Source organism: Salvelinus fontinalis, chromosome 8, assembly GCF_029448725.1.
Source record: "Salvelinus fontinalis isolate EN_2023a chromosome 8, ASM2944872v1, whole genome shotgun sequence".
NCBI lineage: Eukaryota > Metazoa > Chordata > Actinopteri > Salmoniformes > Salmonidae > Salvelinus > Salvelinus fontinalis.
This window is the reverse complement of record NC_074672.1, coordinates 45,008,320-45,025,664: the sequence shown is the minus strand read 5'-3', so window position 1 is coordinate 45,025,664 and position 17,345 is coordinate 45,008,320. Positions and strand designations below refer to the sequence as shown.

At 41.5% G+C, this 17,345-nt stretch overlaps 1 protein-coding gene across 3 annotated transcripts; it reads right to left on the bottom strand.

The window, feature by feature from the left end:
* Window positions 1-2,159: 2,159 nt before the first annotated feature.
* On the bottom strand, window positions 2,160-16,432 carry LOC129861321 (amphoterin-induced protein 1-like). Of its 3 annotated transcripts, none has more exons than XM_055932645.1 (5): window positions 15,776-16,432; window positions 14,249-14,835; window positions 11,837-12,019; window positions 4,611-5,099; window positions 2,160-4,239 (listed from the first exon to the last, which is right to left on the bottom strand). In XM_055932645.1, the coding sequence occupies exons 2-5, from the start codon at window positions 14,717-14,719 to the stop codon at window positions 3,832-3,834; spliced, it is 1,551 nt and encodes a 516-aa protein (XP_055788620.1). In that variant the 5' UTR covers window positions 14,720-14,835; window positions 15,776-16,432; the 3' UTR covers window positions 2,160-3,831. The 3 variants fall into 3 exon arrangements, with proteins under 3 accessions (XP_055788620.1, XP_055788621.1, XP_055788622.1); XM_055932646.1 differs by having other exon boundaries at window positions 16,083-16,432; XM_055932647.1 differs by having other exon boundaries at window positions 16,141-16,432.
* Between the last annotated feature and the right edge of the window lie 913 nt (window positions 16,433-17,345).

Sequence of the window (17,345 nt, the reverse complement as noted above, 5' to 3'; positions counted from 1 at the left end):
GAGACACACACGCACACGCACCCACACACACACACAGGGAGACACACACGCACACGCACCCACACACACAGTGAGACACACACGCACACGCACCCACACACACAGTGAGACACACACGCACACGCACCCACACACACACACAGGGAGACACACACGCACACGCACCCACACACACACACACAGGGAGACACACACGCACACGCACCCACACACACACACAGGGAGACACACACGCACACGCACCCACACAGTGAGACACATACGCACACGCACCCACACAGGGAGACACACACAAACACGCACCCACACACACACACAGGGAGACACATACGCACACGCACCCACACACACAGTGAGACACACACACACGCACCCACACACACACACACACACACACAGGGAGACACACACGCACACGCACCCACACACACACACAGGGAGACACACACGCACACGCACTCACACACACACACAGGGAGACGCACACGCACCCACACACACACACACAGGGAGACACACACGCACACGCACCCACACACACACACACAGTGAGGCAGAGGGAAGCCTTATCAAACGATGTAATTATCATTCAGACGTCAGTAGCCCTGTCGTTGTCATGACAAAGACGCTCACGATACCGTAATGACACCGTTTTGTTTCGCCAAGACATGGACGGTGGTGGACGCCTCGTCTGCTTGAAAACCTGGTTAATTTGATCCTCAACAGCCAGCCGCTCTTGAAAGGACCTGCATTCAATTTGCATTTATGAATTGAATTTGAAGACAGAGCCAACAACGTACTGAGGAAGAGATGTGTTACCTGGATCAGCTCAGACAGCACAACAGTAATGAATAACTCTGTCTTTCCCCAGCATTACAGAGCACAGGGCCTTGTTCAGTGGAGCACACTGTTGTCAAATCTTCTGCAACAGGGAATTAAAATCTGTATTCTTATTGGACATATTCAGGTAGTACATCCCCATTTCACTCTGTTTCAAAAAGTTTCTTCCTTTTTAAACATTAACCCATCTCTTTCCTGTCAGTCTGGGACATAGCATGCTAGCTACAGCATGGTGATGTATATTCATGGGGCATAGCATGCTAGCTACATCATGATGATGTATATTAATGGGACATAGCATGCTAGCTACAGCATGATAAAGTATATTAATGGAACAGCATGCTAGCTACAGCATGATGATGAATATTCATGGGACATACCATGCTAGCTACATCATGATGATGTATATTAATGGGACATACCATGCTAGCTACAGCATGATGATGTATATTAATGGGACATACCATGCTAGCTACAGCATGATGATGTATATTTATGGGACATAGCATGCTAGCTACAGCATGATGTCGTGTATTAATGGGGCATAGCATGCTAGCTACAGCATGATGATGTATATTAATGGGACATAGCATTCTAGCTACAGCATGACGATGTATATTAATGGGGCAGCATGCTAGCTACAGCATGATGATGTACATTAATGGGACATAGCATGCTAGCTACAGCATGATGATGTAAATTAATGGGACATAGCATGCTAGCTACAGCATGATGATGTAAATTAATGGGACATAGCATGCTAGCTACAGCATGATGATGAATATTCATGGGACATAGCATGCTAGCTACAGCATGATGATGTATATTCATGAACCTGGGCTAGCAGGTGGAGACAGGTGGTTCTCTAATGAGCTGTCCTAATGACTGGTTGTGTTCACCTACTATACAGTGCATTCACTATGACAGGGAACATTACCACGAGGAACGATACCATCTGGCAGAAGCATGTCGTATGGTGCAGTATACAGACCTCTGGACATGAAATGCACTAATGTCAATATGTCTCTTTTTTCAGTGTGCAAGTCTTTGAAAGTATATATATATATATATATATATATATATATATATATATATATATATATATATATATATATATATATATATATATATATATAAATCTACGATTATGAATCCATGATAAACAGTATTTCCATTACACTAATGTATAATAGCTCATCTGTTAGTGACTGGCTTCCTAAACCAGTAAGGCAATAGGAATGCATGGCTTAACAAGGGTGAAGTCTTCCTCATTGACCTACTGTACAAATAACTGAATCAAGCATGAAGAGAACAAGCAATACAGGTGGACCACAACGACCTTTTATTAGGCTGTTCCGCTCTATTTCTATCTCATTATGACTAAATAAATCATCTGACCTAGCAGTCTGCCCACTTGAGAGTGTAAACAGAAGTCACACTCTGTTTATAAGCTACATTTCCTGGTTCCCACTCACAGGCTACTCAGTCTGGTCTCTGGGCTGTAGTGTGATGTTTGTTTATAAACATGGCTGGTCCCTCTTCAGTATGAATCACTGGTTCTGACTATTCATGACCAGGGAGGTACCTAACGGCTCGATTCAATTCCGTTGTAGCGCAATTTACATTTGTTGCTATGTTTGGCCAACTCTGGATCTGGTGTCCATGTTGATGTGTTTGGCCAACTCTGGATCTGGTGTCCATGTTGATGTGTTTGGCCAACTCTGGATCTGGTGACCATGTTGATGTGTTTGGCCAACTCTGGATCTGGTGTCCATGTTGATGTGTTTGGCCAACTCTGGATCTGGTGTCCATGTTGATGTGTTTGGCCAACTCTGGATCTGGTGACCATGTTGATGTGTTTGGCCAACTCTGGATCTGGTGTCCATGTTGATGTGTTTGGCCAACTCTGGATCTGGTGACCATGTTGATGTGTTTGGCCAACTCTGGATCTGGTGACCATGTTGATGCTTCAATATACAGCTCTGGTGGTACGGTCTGTCTGTCTGGTCTGTCTGGTCTGTCTGGTCTGTCTGGTCTGTCTGGTCTGGTCTGTCTGTCTGTCTGTCTGTCTGTCTGTCTGGTCTGTCTGGTCTGTCTGGTCTGTCTGGTCTGTCTGTCTGTCTGTCTGTCTGTCTGTCTCACTGTGGGGGTGGAGGGGTATATGCATAGAAATATAATTATTAGAACAGACATTCCCATCCACGTCAATGTTCTGTGATGAGTGGCCCGGTGGCCGTAATGAATGTACCCATGCCAGGAAGTAATATAAAGTCATTCTATTTCTATGTGTATAGCTACCGTATGTACGTTCTGTATGTACTAAAGTCTACAGAAGACTCACGCTAGTCTACTCCTATTAGTTAATAGAAATATGAGTCAGTCTACAAGGTTCATGCTCATGACTTGACGATATATGTATGAACTATGTTCTTTTTCAAACTTATTCATCTCAACAACATTTTTTTTTTTTTTTTAAATGTTTAAAATGGCTCACAATCTCATATTTTCTGTCCTCCGCCAATCAATGTCTTCCTGAGTACTGTTACCGTCCAACATGATATCCACCGTTACTGTATCACAGGAAGGAATATAGTGTCCTCTTACACTCCACTGGGCACAGATGTCAATTCCACATCTATTCCACCTCTATTCCACATTGGTTCAAAGTCATTTCATTGAAATGACGTGTAAACAACGTTGATTCAACCAGTGTGTGCCCAGTGGAAGTCCTCTGTCAGGCTTTCACAGTATGTGTATTTAAGTGCTACAGATCAAATGCTGGGGAAAGGTCCTGTTTATTGTCAGTTGTCCTTGTTAATACCAAGGCAATGTGTTAACACTCCCCTGAAGCTTCTGATTGGTCAGTTTAGTGAACTGTGATTGGCTTTCTGTCCAAGGAAGTAGTCACAGTTTCATCCAATCACACCACGTACATCCCTGATCCATCCAATCACTTCACAGCGTACATCTATATCGACGGTCCGTACCATCTCAGACCACTATGGGGGTGTCAGAGAAGACAGAACTAATAGACTCAGCCACAGACTTCTTCCTCCTTCCCTTCCCCAGTAACCCTCCTTCCTCATCCATCTCTCCCTGGTCCCCCTCCCCATCGTTGGGGTTCACCTTTCCGTTCAGCCCCTGTCCCAGCTCCTTGGGGTCGATGAAGGCCACGTGCGTTGGGTCAGTGTTGTTGACCAGGTCCTCATGGCTGGGTGCGGCGCTGAGCATGGAGGAGTGGATGGAGTCCTCGTGGTTCTTTTTGGGGCAGCAGAAGCATCTGCAGGGGGTCAGGTACAGATAGATGAGCACTAGGACCACGCTGGTCAGGCAGCCCACCAAGGTGGTGTAGGCCGTGTTCAGGGCTTCGCCGTTGCCGTTCTCCGTGAAGTTATGCACCTTTGGGAATGGAGTTGATTTGAATTGAATTGTTATTCACATTTTAGTCATTTTTCACTAATCCAGAGTGAATTGAATTGAATTGAATTGGTTTGAGCTGAATTGAATTGAATTGGTTTGAGCTGAATTGAATTGAATTGGTTTGAGCTGAATTGAATTGAATTGGTTTGAGCTGAATGTAATTGAATCGGTTTGAGCTGAATGTAATTGAATTGGTTTGAGCTTAATGTAATTGAATTGGTTAGAGCTGAATGTAATTGAATTGACTTGTATTGATCCCCCCAAGGGGAAAATAAAGATGTCACAGGATCATTGGACATACAACATTACAACACACAACACGTATACATTATGAAGCAGTATCCACATACCTTGAGCAGCACGTAGAGCGTCTCGTTGAGGGCTTCGCTCACAGCGTAGCATGTATACGTCCCCGAGTCGTCCGTCTTCACCGGGCCGATCTGGAGACTACCGTCAGGGAGCACCTTGGCTGTCTGATTAAACCCCTCCGTCACCACTACGTCACCAGGCATCACCCAGGTCTTAGACAGATCCCTGTGTTTAGTATCACAGCGCAAGATCAGCGTCTGTTCCAGCCAAGCTTCCTGGTCCGCCTCGTGGTACGTACTACAGTTCATATAGTCTCTGTTCAGGTCGAAGACCCCCACCTTGCTTTTCTGGGGCCCAGGGAGATAGCAGCTGTACTCGTCTTTAAAGTCCAGGGCTGAGTTGAGCCGGCGGATGTGCCAGTGAGCCAGGAGACTATAAAGGCTACAGTCACAGATCAAAGGGTTGTTGTGGAAGTAGAGGCCGTTCTTTATCCAGGCAGGCAGCAACTGCAGCTCCTCGATGGGTGGGACCTATATTATATTAAAATGTTTATGTCCTTAATGAGTAAATTCATTTTGCAGCAATAACATTAAAAACTCAATGAACATACAAAGTAACTGATAAAAACACAATTTACAAAGTAAAAAAAACAACGTACACCGTCACTAAACATTAGATTAGAGTGTGCAAAAAAGACAAAATGGCCACATACAGTATGCACAAAATACAGGTAAAAGATGCTATGCACTTGGGTCTTTCTATAAATAATGGCGCCAAATGTGTGACATTGGGATCAAATTTTCTAAATGGTTTGAAATAAAACGAATGCAGTTCCACATATGTAAAGGAATATTATGCAAATTGGCCCATAACTCCACCTATACGACAACATAAGCCTAGGATTATACACACATACAATTATCTGTAAGGTGCCTCAGTCGAGCACGGAATTTCAAACACAGATTCAACCACAAAGACCTGGAAGGTTTTCCATTGCCTCGCAAAGAAGGGCACCTATTGGTAGATGGGTAACAATATAAAAAAGCAAATACTGAATATCCCTTTGAGCATGGTGAAGTTATTAATTACACTTTGGATGGTGTATCAATACACCCAGTCACTACAAAGATACAGGCGTCCTTCCTGACTCAGTTGCCAGAGAAGAAGGAAACCACTCAGGGATTTCATCATGAGGCCAGTGGTGACTTTAAAAGAGTTACAGAGTTTAATGGCTGTGATAGAAGAAAACTGAGGATGGATCAACAACATTGTAGTTACTCAACAATACTAACATAATTGACAGAGTGAAAAGAAGGAGGCCTGTACAGAATAAAAATATTCCAAAACATGCATCCTGTTTGCAACAAGGACACTAAAGTAAAACTGCAAAAAATGTGAGAAAGAAATTAACTTTTTGTCCTGAATAGAAAGTGTTATGTTTGGGATAAATCCAACACAACACATTACTGAGTACCACTCTCCATATTTTCTAGCACAATGTTGGCTGCATCATGTTATGGGTATGCTTGTAATCATTAAGGACTGGGGAGTTTTTCAGGATAAAAAAGAAATGTAATGGAGATAAGCAGGAAAAATCAGAGAGGAAAACCTGCTTCAGTCCGCTCAGATGAATTCACTTTTCAGCAGGACAATAACCTAAAACAGAAGGCCAAATCAACACTGGAGTTGCTTACCAGGAAGACAGTGAATGCTCCTGAGTGGCCGAGTTACAGTTTTGACTTAAATCTGCTTGAAAATCTATGGCAAGACCTGAAAATGTTTGTCTAGCAATGATCAACCACCAATTTGACAGAGCTTCAAGAATTTTGAAAAGAATAGTGGGCAAATATTACACAATCCAGGTGTGGAAAGCTCTTAGAGACTTACCAAGAAAGACTCACAGCTGTAATCACTACCAAAAGGTGATTCTAGAAAGTATTGATTCAGGGGTGTGAAAACTTACGTCAATTAGATATTTCTATATTTCATTTTCCATAAATTTGCAAACATTTATAAAAAATATGTTTTCAACTTTGTCATTATGGTGTATTGTGTGTAGATGGGTGAGAAAACAAATCTATTTAATCCATTTTTTGAATTCACAACACAACAAAATGTGGAATAAGTCAACGGGTAGGGATATTTTCTGAAGGCAATGTACATCCTTTAAGCAGGGTTCATACAGACCATTAGCAAGTCAAATTCACTTGTAGGGACATTTCAAGCACTTAGAACCTAATATAAACTGAACAACAAAAAGAAACGCAACATGCAACAATTCTTAAGATTTTACTGAGTTATGGTTCATAGAAGCAAATCAGTCAATTTAAATCAAATGCATTAGGCCCTAATCTATGCATTTCACATGACTGGGCAGGGGCGCGCAGCCATGGGCGGGCCTGGGAGGGCGTACCACTAGGGAGCCAGGCCCAGCCAATCAGAATGAGTTTTTCCCTGCAAAGGGTCTTTAATACAGGCAGAAATACTCCTCAGCAACCCCTCTCCCCCTCCTAGCAGTTCCTGGAGAAGTGGGTATACTCTAACTTTGCCAAAAACTTCCAAGACGGTCCACCCGGTGAAGGAAATGCTCCCTGTGCGAAAGTCTATGAGAAACAGTGACACACTTAGAATGACCTAAAATGATCAAAGAATATATCGGTATATATTCTGTGTAGTTACCCATTAATTCAAGTGCACATGCACCTAGCACTGTTGTTTGGTTAGAGGTGTTTCTCAGTGGTGTAGTGGAGCATATTTTTATTTTAACCTTTATTTAACTAGGCAAGTCCGTTAAGAACAAATTCTTATTTACAATGACGGCCTAAGAACAGTGGGTTAACTGCCTTGTTCAGGGGCAGAACGACAGATTTTGTACCTTGTCAGCTCGGGGATTCAAAACGTGCAACATTTCGGTTACTAGTCCAACGGTCTAACCACTAGGCTACTCTGCCGCCCCATGTCTTCAGCGGGCATTGCGTATACTCACTTCTTATCCATGATGAATATCAAAGTAGTGTAGTGGAGGTATATGATGTACCTTATCAATTAATAAGGCTGATGGAACAGATCAGAATGTTTAGCTTAAAATGTTGATCGACTATTATTTCTTCACATTTTAGGCGCAGTAATGTGCACACAGCAGTAAAGCCTACATGCGAATGTTCCAAAATGCAAATTGCGGGAAAACACCTTTCTAAAATGGGCCTCGCACCTGCGGGCGGTTTCATGGACAGAGATAGAAATATCAGTTAGACATTTTGAAAGAGGTGAAATTAAAGATGCCACAACTATCATTGGTTACTAGGATAATGGTTACTAGGATAATGGTTGCTAGGATAATGGTTACTAGGATAATGGTTACTATGATAATGGTTACTAGGATAATAGTTACTAGGATAATGGTTACTAGGATAATGGTTACTAGGATAATGTCTTTAACAGCTGCTAGACAATGAAAGGAAGAGAACCAACAGGAAAAAGCATGGCTACTTTGTAGAAATAATCATGATATCATTCTGCCTGGTAGACATACTGCAGGCTACTTTGTAGAAATAATCATGATATCATTCTGCCTGGTAGACATACTGCAGGCTACTTTGTAGAAATAATCATGATATCATTCTGCCAGGTAGACATACTGCAGGCTACTTTGTAGAAATAATCATGATATCATTCTGCCTGGTAGACATACTGCAGGCTACTTTGTAGAAATAATCATGATATCATTCTGCCAGGTAGACATACTGCAGTCTACTTTGTAGAAATAATCATGATATCATTCTGCCAGGTAGACATACTGCAGGCTACTTTGTAGAAATAATCATGATATCATTCTGCCTGGTAGACATACTGCAGGCTACTTTGTAGAAATAATCATGATATCATTCTGCCTGGTAGACATACTGCAGGCTACTTTGTAGAAATAATCATGATATCATTCTGCCTGGTAGACATACTGCAGGCTACTTTGTAGAAATAATCATGATATCATTCTGCCAGGTAGACATACTGCAGGCTACTTTGTAGAAATAATCATGATATCATTCTGCCTGGTAGACATACTGCAGGCTACTTTGTAGAAATAATCATGATATCATTCTGCCAGGTAGACATACTGCAGGCTACTTTGTAGAAATAATCATGATATCATTCTGCCTGGTAGACATACTGCAGGCTACTTTGTAGAAATAATCATGATATCATTCTGCCAGGTAGACATACTGCAGGCTACTTTGTAGAAATAATCATGATATCATTCTGCCAGGTAGACATACTGCAGGCTACTTTGTAGAAATAATCATGATATCATTCTGCCAGGTAGACATACTGCAGGCTACTTTGTAGAAATATCATGATATCATTCTGCCAGGTAGACATACTGCAGGCTACCTTGTAGAAATAATCATGATATCATTCTGCCAGGTAGACATACTGCAGGCTACTTTGTAGAAATAATCATGATATCATTCTGCCAGGTAGACATACTGCAGGCTACTTTGTAGAAATAATCATGATATCATTCTACCTGGTAGACATACTGCAGGCTACTTTGTCGTTAACATTTAATAGAGAAGGTTTTTGTAAAAGCCATTTCCATTAAAACGTTATTTTGATGAATTTATTCATACTATTTCATCCTTCTACAATATATAGTCCCGACACAAATATAGGGTTGGTACCCAAGCCAGCTGGTCGTTCGTTCTATTGGTTCGGTTGCCAGAGATGCGACCCAGTCGTTCAGTCTTTTTGTTCTGTATCTACGGACGCGACCCAGCAGTTCAGTCTTTTTGTTCTGTATCTACGGATGCGACCCAGCAGTTCAGTCTTTTTGTTCTGTATCTACGGACGCGACCCAGCAGTTCAGTCTTTTTGTTCTGTATCTACGGACGCGACCCAGCAGTTCAGTCTTTTTGTTCTGTATCTACGGACGCGACCCAGCAGTTCAGTCTTTTTGTTCTGTATCTACGGACGCGACCCAGCAGTTCAGTCTTTTTGTTCTGTATCTACGGACGCGACCCAGCAGTTCAGTCTTTTTGTTCTGTATCTACGGACGCGACCCAGCAGTTCAGTCTTTTTGTTCTGTATCTACGGACGCGACCCAGCAGTTCAGTCTTTTTGTTCTGTATCTACGGACGCGACCCAGCAGTTCAGTCTTTTTGTTCTGTATCTACGGACGCGACCCAGCAGTTCAGTCTTTTTGTTCTGTATCTACGGACGCGACCCAGCAGTTCAGTCTTTTTGTTCTGTATCTATGGATGCGACCCAGTCATACAGTCTTTTTGTTCTGTATCTATGGACGCGACCCAGTCGTTCGTTCTAAATGTTCCATTGCCATACTGGCTGGCAACGTTCTTAGCCCTTGCTTGCTAGCCAACTACGGCTAACTTACAGTCACATCAAACAGTGCAGACAATAACGACAGTAGCTTCATTTGTTAAAGCTGTTTTCTAGTGACATATATTTGGATGCATCCATAACAGTTAGGTAATGAGGTGCGATTTCGCCTGGCATAGAAAATGTGTTCTCTCGTCAGGACACTGTTGTTCAGAGAAGCTAGCCAACAACACAGCTAACACGATCCCTTCAAACTGAAGCTGGAAAGACTGCAAACGAGCTGCACTTCGTTCCGTTTGACCTTTTTTCAATTGACATTTCTTTGTATGTATCCATAAAAATGATGCCAGCTGATTCATGATTTCGACCGGCTGAGAAACGCTGACTACCTCTCTCTCTCGTCCTGACTCGTTTATTACTATAGGACAGTTGGAGATCGAATTTGAATACTGAAACAATATTTCGAGTGTCGGAGAGACAGACATGTTTATACAAATCTCCGCTGTTGAAAACTAAATGTTAGTCTAAAACAAATGTGAGATAATGTCTAGATGATTTTAATAGTGGAGATCAAGTGTATACCTTCCCTGCCTGGCCTGATGCGACAGTGGATTGCGCAGTCAGATGGAACAGAATAAATAGGCATTTGAACTTCATAGATTTAGCCGGTGGTAATTTGTGGAATAGACACACGGTGGAATGCGCTTTTAACCAATCAGCATTCAGGATTAGATCCACCCTTTGTGTAAATAGACTACTTCAAGCCCCTTGTATTGTTTAAATTGCAAGTCTAACATGGAAACCAAATGTATTTGTCAATTTATTTCATTACCAGATCATATTGTGTATAAATCCACTAGGATATGTCATTTGTTGTCATTACACTTAGAACAATGAATAAGAATAGGGTTTGGTGTTGCGCGAACATATATCCTACACAATTACGCACAGTAGACTGTGTGTCCAACCGAAACATATGACATATGAAAACATGAGCTCATTACCTTAATGCTTTCTCTGTTAAACCTCACAAGACCCTGCTGTAAATCAAGCAGACAACAACAGATGATCAACCTCAATTTGTTGGAAATATTAGATCCAATGTGAATACTGTCACGACTGTCTTCGCCGGTGTAACGAATGAGACACCATAATATCCTGGACGTTCTCGAACACCTTTTTTTTATTTCCCCACAGCACGTGGGTTGTTGTGGCAACCGCTGTTTGTCACTTGACTGTCATTCAGAAAATTCCTTCCTGGATTAGATGATGATGTGTTGAAAATATCACGGCATTATTAAACACGCTCAACAGCAAATGGGCATCCAACAAATATTATAGATAATTATTGAAGAACTAGGTTAATAACAGTATCGATTTAAGGTTTTAAGTTTCATGGTAAAGGTGACTCTTTTGGTTAGAAGCATTCGATTTTGCAATCACATACATTTTGGGGGGGATTTGTGTGCCAATAAAAACTCTTTTCACCTGATAACAGAAGGAGACACGAAATGGTAAGTAGTTATACTGCATTTGTGAGATCTCTGTACAAAACAAAATGTCAGACAGACAGATCCAGGATTCAATGTCTAATTTAACTGATTAATGCTTAATATATGATATAACGACTTACACTTCTATAAATGCAAGGACAGAAAAGTTATGTTTTATGTCACACGATTTTGGACAAATCCGTCAAGACACCAACCATGAGAAAGGGTTAAACACAGGTTTTAAATCAATTTGTGAATTGTATTGAATATAGCTATGATTCCCCTTATATCTTAATGTAATGACATGACAAAATTTGGCAGATTATTAGCAATTAATTATAAACAGCTGTAACAAGTTGTCTAGTGTAGGAAATCCTCACCCTAGTTTATAGAAAGACCCACTTGCACTTGACATTATTATTTAATATAGATTTATGAACCTTGATCCTGTTGGAGGAGATGTCCATCAGGCTGAGTTTCTCCAGGCGGCTCTTGTCTTTGACCAGTTCCAGAGGGAAGCGTGAGATCATGTTCTGGGACAGGTAGAGTTTCTGCAGGCTGTGGAGACCCTGGAAGGCTGAGCGGTCAATCTGAGATATACGGTTGTTGTACAGCAACAGCACCTGGGAATCATTTGGAAATATGGATTTTGTAATTATGAAATTGTCCCATTTTTATCAAATCATTCAGCCGTTCGCTACTATTGAAAATTACAGAACCAGTCAAAAGTTCGGACACATCTACTCATTCAAGGGTTTTTCTTTATTTTTTACTATTTTCTACATCGTAGAATAATAGTGAAGACATCAAAACCATGAAATAACACATATGGAATCATGTAGTAACCAAAAAAGTGTTAAACAAATTTAAATATATTTTATATTTGAGATTCTTCCAAGTAGCCACCCTTTGCCTTAATGACAGCTTTGCACACTCTTGGCATTATTTCAACCAGCTTCATGAGGAATGCTTTTCCAACAGTCTTGAAGGAGGTCCCACATATGCTGAGCACTTGTTGGCTGCTTTTGTCATCTGATGCAGCACTCCATCACACTCCTTGGTCAAATAACTAAACGCAAGCCAGATGGGATGGCGTATCGCTGCAGAATGCTGTTTTAGCCATGCTGGTGCCTTGAATTCAACTAAATTAAAGACACCGTGTCACCAGCAAAGCACCCCCACACCATTCCTCCACCTCCTCCATACTTCATGGTGGGAACCACACATGCGGAGATCATCCGTTCACCTACTCTGCGTCTTACAAATACACAGCGGTTGGAACCAAAAATCTCAAAGTTGGACTCATCAGACCAAAGGGCAGATTTCCACCGGACTAATGTCCATTGCTTGTGTTTCTTGACCCAAGCAAGTCTCTTATTCTTATTGGTGTCCTTTAGTAGTGGCTCTGCAGCAGAGGTAACTCTGGGTCTTCCTTTCCTGTGGCTGTCCTCATGAGCGCTTGATCGTTTTGTGACTGAATTTGAAGAAATTTTAAAAGTTCATGAAATTTTCCACATTGACTGACCTTCATGTCTTAAAAGTAATAATGGACTGTAATTTCTCTTTGGTTATTTGAGCTGTTCTTGCCATAATATGGACTTGGTCTTTCACCAAATAGGGCTATCTTCTGTATACCAACCCTACCTTGTCACAACACAACTGATTGGCTCAAACGCATTAAGAAGGAAATAAATTCCACAAATTAACTTTTAACAAGGCACACCTGTTAATTAAAATGCATTCCAGGTGACTCCCTCATGAAACTGGTTGAGAGTGACAAGAGTGTGCAAAGCTGTCATGAAGGCAAAGGGTGGCTATTTTAAAGAATCTCAAGTATAAAATATATTTTGATTTGTTTAACACTTTTTTGGTTACCACATGATTCCAAATGTGTTATTTCATAGTTTTGATGTCTTCACTATTATTCTTTAATGTAGAAAATAGTCCAAATAAATAAAAATCCTTGAATGAGTAGGTGTGTCAACCTTTTGACTTGTACGGTTTGTAAAAGTCAGAATTGTAAAAACAACTATCTCTCTCTGTCTCTTTATCGCGCTCTCTCTATCTCTCTATTGCTCTATCTCTCTTTGTCTCTCTATCCCTCTCGTTGTCTGTCTCTCTCTCCCCATCTCTGTCTCTCTCTCTATCTGACTCTATCTTTCTTTCACTGTCTCGTCTCAGTCTGTCTGTCGCTCTCTCTCTATCTGTTTCTCCTTCTCTCTCTTTCAATTCAATTCAAATGGCTTTATTGGCATAGGAAACATGGGAAACAGAGGAAACATGGGAAATGTGGCAAACATTGGAAATCTGGGAAAAATGGGAAACATTACCAAAGCAAGTGAAAAAAAACCCGAAGCAACAAAGAGAACGAAACAAAACAAAGACAACAAAACTAACAGTAAACATTACACACACAAATAGTTCTAAGAGAATAACAACGTTTAAAATAATAAATTATTATTTTTCTATTAGCAGTTTATAATGTTACATAAGCGATGTACAGTGTTGTGACAATGTGCTAATAGTAGAATGTAAGAATGACGGCAGGGGGGTTTAAATATAGGTTATATTACATTGGTGTTTCTGACTCACTGGTTGACCTTTTGTTGTGGCAGCAAGTCACACATTTTGCTGCTGGGATTGCACACTGCTGTATTTCACCTAACAGATATGGAAGTTTGTCAGAATGTGATTTGTGTTCGAAATCTTCGTTGGTCTGTGTAATCTGAGGGAAATATGTGTCTCTAATTATGATCATATATTTGGCAGAAGATTAGGAGTCTCTCTCTCTCTCTCTCTCTCTCTCTCTCACACTCTCTCTCTCTCTCTCTCACACTCTCACTCTCTCTCACCTCCAGCTGCCCCAGCGGTTCGAAGATGAACTCGTCCAGCTGTCGCAGGTCGTTGGAGGACAGGTCCAGGTAACGCAGGTGTTTGACGTAGACGAAGGCCTCGGAGGAGAGGAAGTGAAGGCCGTTGTGACTGAGTAGGAGGTTGTGGAGTTTGGTGAGTTTCACCGTGGTCCACTCAGCCCTCAGTCGGGAGACGTCGTTGTAGCTGAGGTCCAGGACGGCCGTGTAGAGAGGCAGGCCAGTGGGCACCGTGGTCAGGTTCATCTTGGAACAGCTCACGATATTACTGGCACAGATGCAGGTCTTGTGGCAGTTGAGGGTTGAGGCTACCGCCCCAGAGGGGAACCAGAGGAGGGCCAGGGAGAGGGAGAGGTACAAGGCCCATTGAACCTGGACCCTCCTCAGGCTGGGAGAGGGAGAGGCAGACGGAGAGGACTCTGGCAGGGCGTCTGCTCTGTGTGGAGGCAACATGCTAGTTGATGGTGCGTTGTTGTTATTTATGGAGCAGAACTTCCTGTATTATGGGTCTCTTCCTACACAGCATGGAGCAGCAGCTGGTGGAATCCCAGGCATCGCTTAATTGAGGTCTGAAAGAAAAGAAAACCAACTATTGTTGTTGTAAACAGAGATGGCTGTATCAATACATTCACATGTTAAAGGTCCAATACAGCCATATTGTATTAATATACAATCATTTCTGGGTAACAATTAAGGACCTTACTGTGATTGTTTTCAATTAAAATGGTGAAAAATAAACAAAAATAACTTCCTAGCAAAGAGCAATTTCTCAATCTAGAATTGTATTAGGACTGTCGGGAGAAGAAAACAGAAAAATAGCTGTTATTAGCAGAGAGGTTTGGAACACTATTTTGTATTAGTCTATTAACCAATATACTGCCTAGTGATGTCACCAGGCATGTCAAATCTACATCCCACCAAAAACAAGTTGAAATTTCAGGTGGTCTTTTCAAACAGCTCTTACACTAAAAGGGCATTATCATCATTTTCAACGTCAGTTGCCTTTAAATGGGCAATCTGCAGTTGTTTCATCCATTCTTTGATTCTGAATTAATTAAATCCACCCATTGATTCTTGAAGAATATAACTTATGTGTCATGAGCTTAGTTCAACTGTCGTACCCCGATCAGAACCTAAAATATAAGCTTTTTTCACTCCAATGTTTGTAAACAAAGCAAATGTAAACAAAACTCTGTATAGTCTCAGAACACGGTTCAAACTATAGTGTTGAGATCATCCTTTTATCCATAGCTATGTCTATCCGTTTGAGAGTGGTTTACGTTTCTCCAGCCCTATCCCTCAGCTTTTTACCGAAACAAGGGTGAGGAAAAACGCTTTGTTTCAAATGCCGATTGACCCTTTAACAAATCGTTTGTTAGTAATTTTATTCGTTTCTACATGCACAGTGCTGGTGAATTCAATGATGCATTGCTCCATTCCATTTAATCCAAAACACAGCAATGGATCAATTCATTTAAATGTTGATAAATTATAAATTATGTATCCTACCTTCACGTCAGATCAGATTAAGCCATTCTCTGAAATTAAATCCATCCGCTACCAAATCGGACACGTCTGTTTATAATTTGCACCTCGTCTTAGTCCCTTACAGTAATAGTCTATCCAATGTAAAGACAAGAAGCGGGATGCAGGGCGAAAAGAAGAGAGCGCTGGAGAAATCCTTCCTGGCTGTATTTCCCTGATCCTGACAACACACTGCTCCGCGCCGCATCCAAAACTCGGTATAAAATTACGCAAAAATAAGATTATGTAAAAATATAAGAACACATGCCATTGTTGGACCGGTGGCACTCACCCAACCTGAATTAATGACAGAGATAAATTCAACGCCATGTATTCTGATGATGTATTACGTTTCTGAGGACAAGTGGTCTGGTCAGCCAAGCGGCGGCCTTCGATTCTTTACGTCTTCTGCAGCAAATCAGTGCGTTTTCTCTTCATGAGTCGCATTGTCAGCAGCATCTCTGCAAGCTGAGGTGGTGAATCATGGGAGCGCATGAGCAGTCTAGTCTTGCCAGAAGAAATTGTTCGTGTTTTTTTCTTATTCATAGGTCTACTCCAGTCTGTGTAGTGTTACGGCTGCCCACAGCAACTGGCCGACTTTTGTAGACGTGTTTTTTTCAATACTAGACCAACAGTGACTGGTGGCCTACACTCACACTGCGATACTAGCGGTACCCACTCCATAAAATCCGTATTTTAACCTACGTGTTGTGATAATCGGTTGTTTGATCCATAACCTGTTAGTTCATTCGCCCCGCGACCGTGATATATAGGCCTAACGGCTGAGACAATAAGAAGACACAGTGGCAGGATAAATTCATCAACACCTTTGTTTCATCACAAAACCGGATAACAACCTCTGTCCAGCGAAGTCCACAACGCATATTGCATGTCCAGTAACAGACAGTACATGACCTACAGCATGGTCAAGCTAGTTAATGTTTCAGACATTTTAGGACGGCTAAACATCTATTGATTTAGAACCACAGAGAGTTACCGCAAGTCACAAAACAGGAGCTGCCTCCGCTATTCCAGCAGCATTTCAACTTTAACATTTCAACATCATCAAATCACCTCTGCTTAGTCTAATACAGTGACAACTAAAATATACCCAAAACTATTTAGTCCAATAAGATAAATATGATGTGGCTGTCCATGGTTCTGATTTATGTGTGCGTGTGTGCACGTGTTTGTGTGTGTGTGTGTGTGTGTGTGTGTGTGTGTGTGTGTGTGTTTGAGCAAGTAGAAAAACATGTTGACTCACCCTACTTGTAGAGAAACACCAATGCCTTCCTCCTCTCTTTCAAGTTGATGAAATGTTCCGTCACTGTCATACCGTACGTGCTTTCATTTTTTGTTGTTGTCCTAGGCTACGGGCTAAAATGCTTGCTCGCTAGCCTAACTTCCATTCATGGCCAACGTTTGCTAGTTAACATTAGCCTTCTACATCTAGCTACATATTGAACTAACATCCTCTCAGGCCAGGGGAACAACAATGTATGAATGAATGGTTGGATCAGAATCACTGCTATAATCATTGGCCAGAACGGAGAAG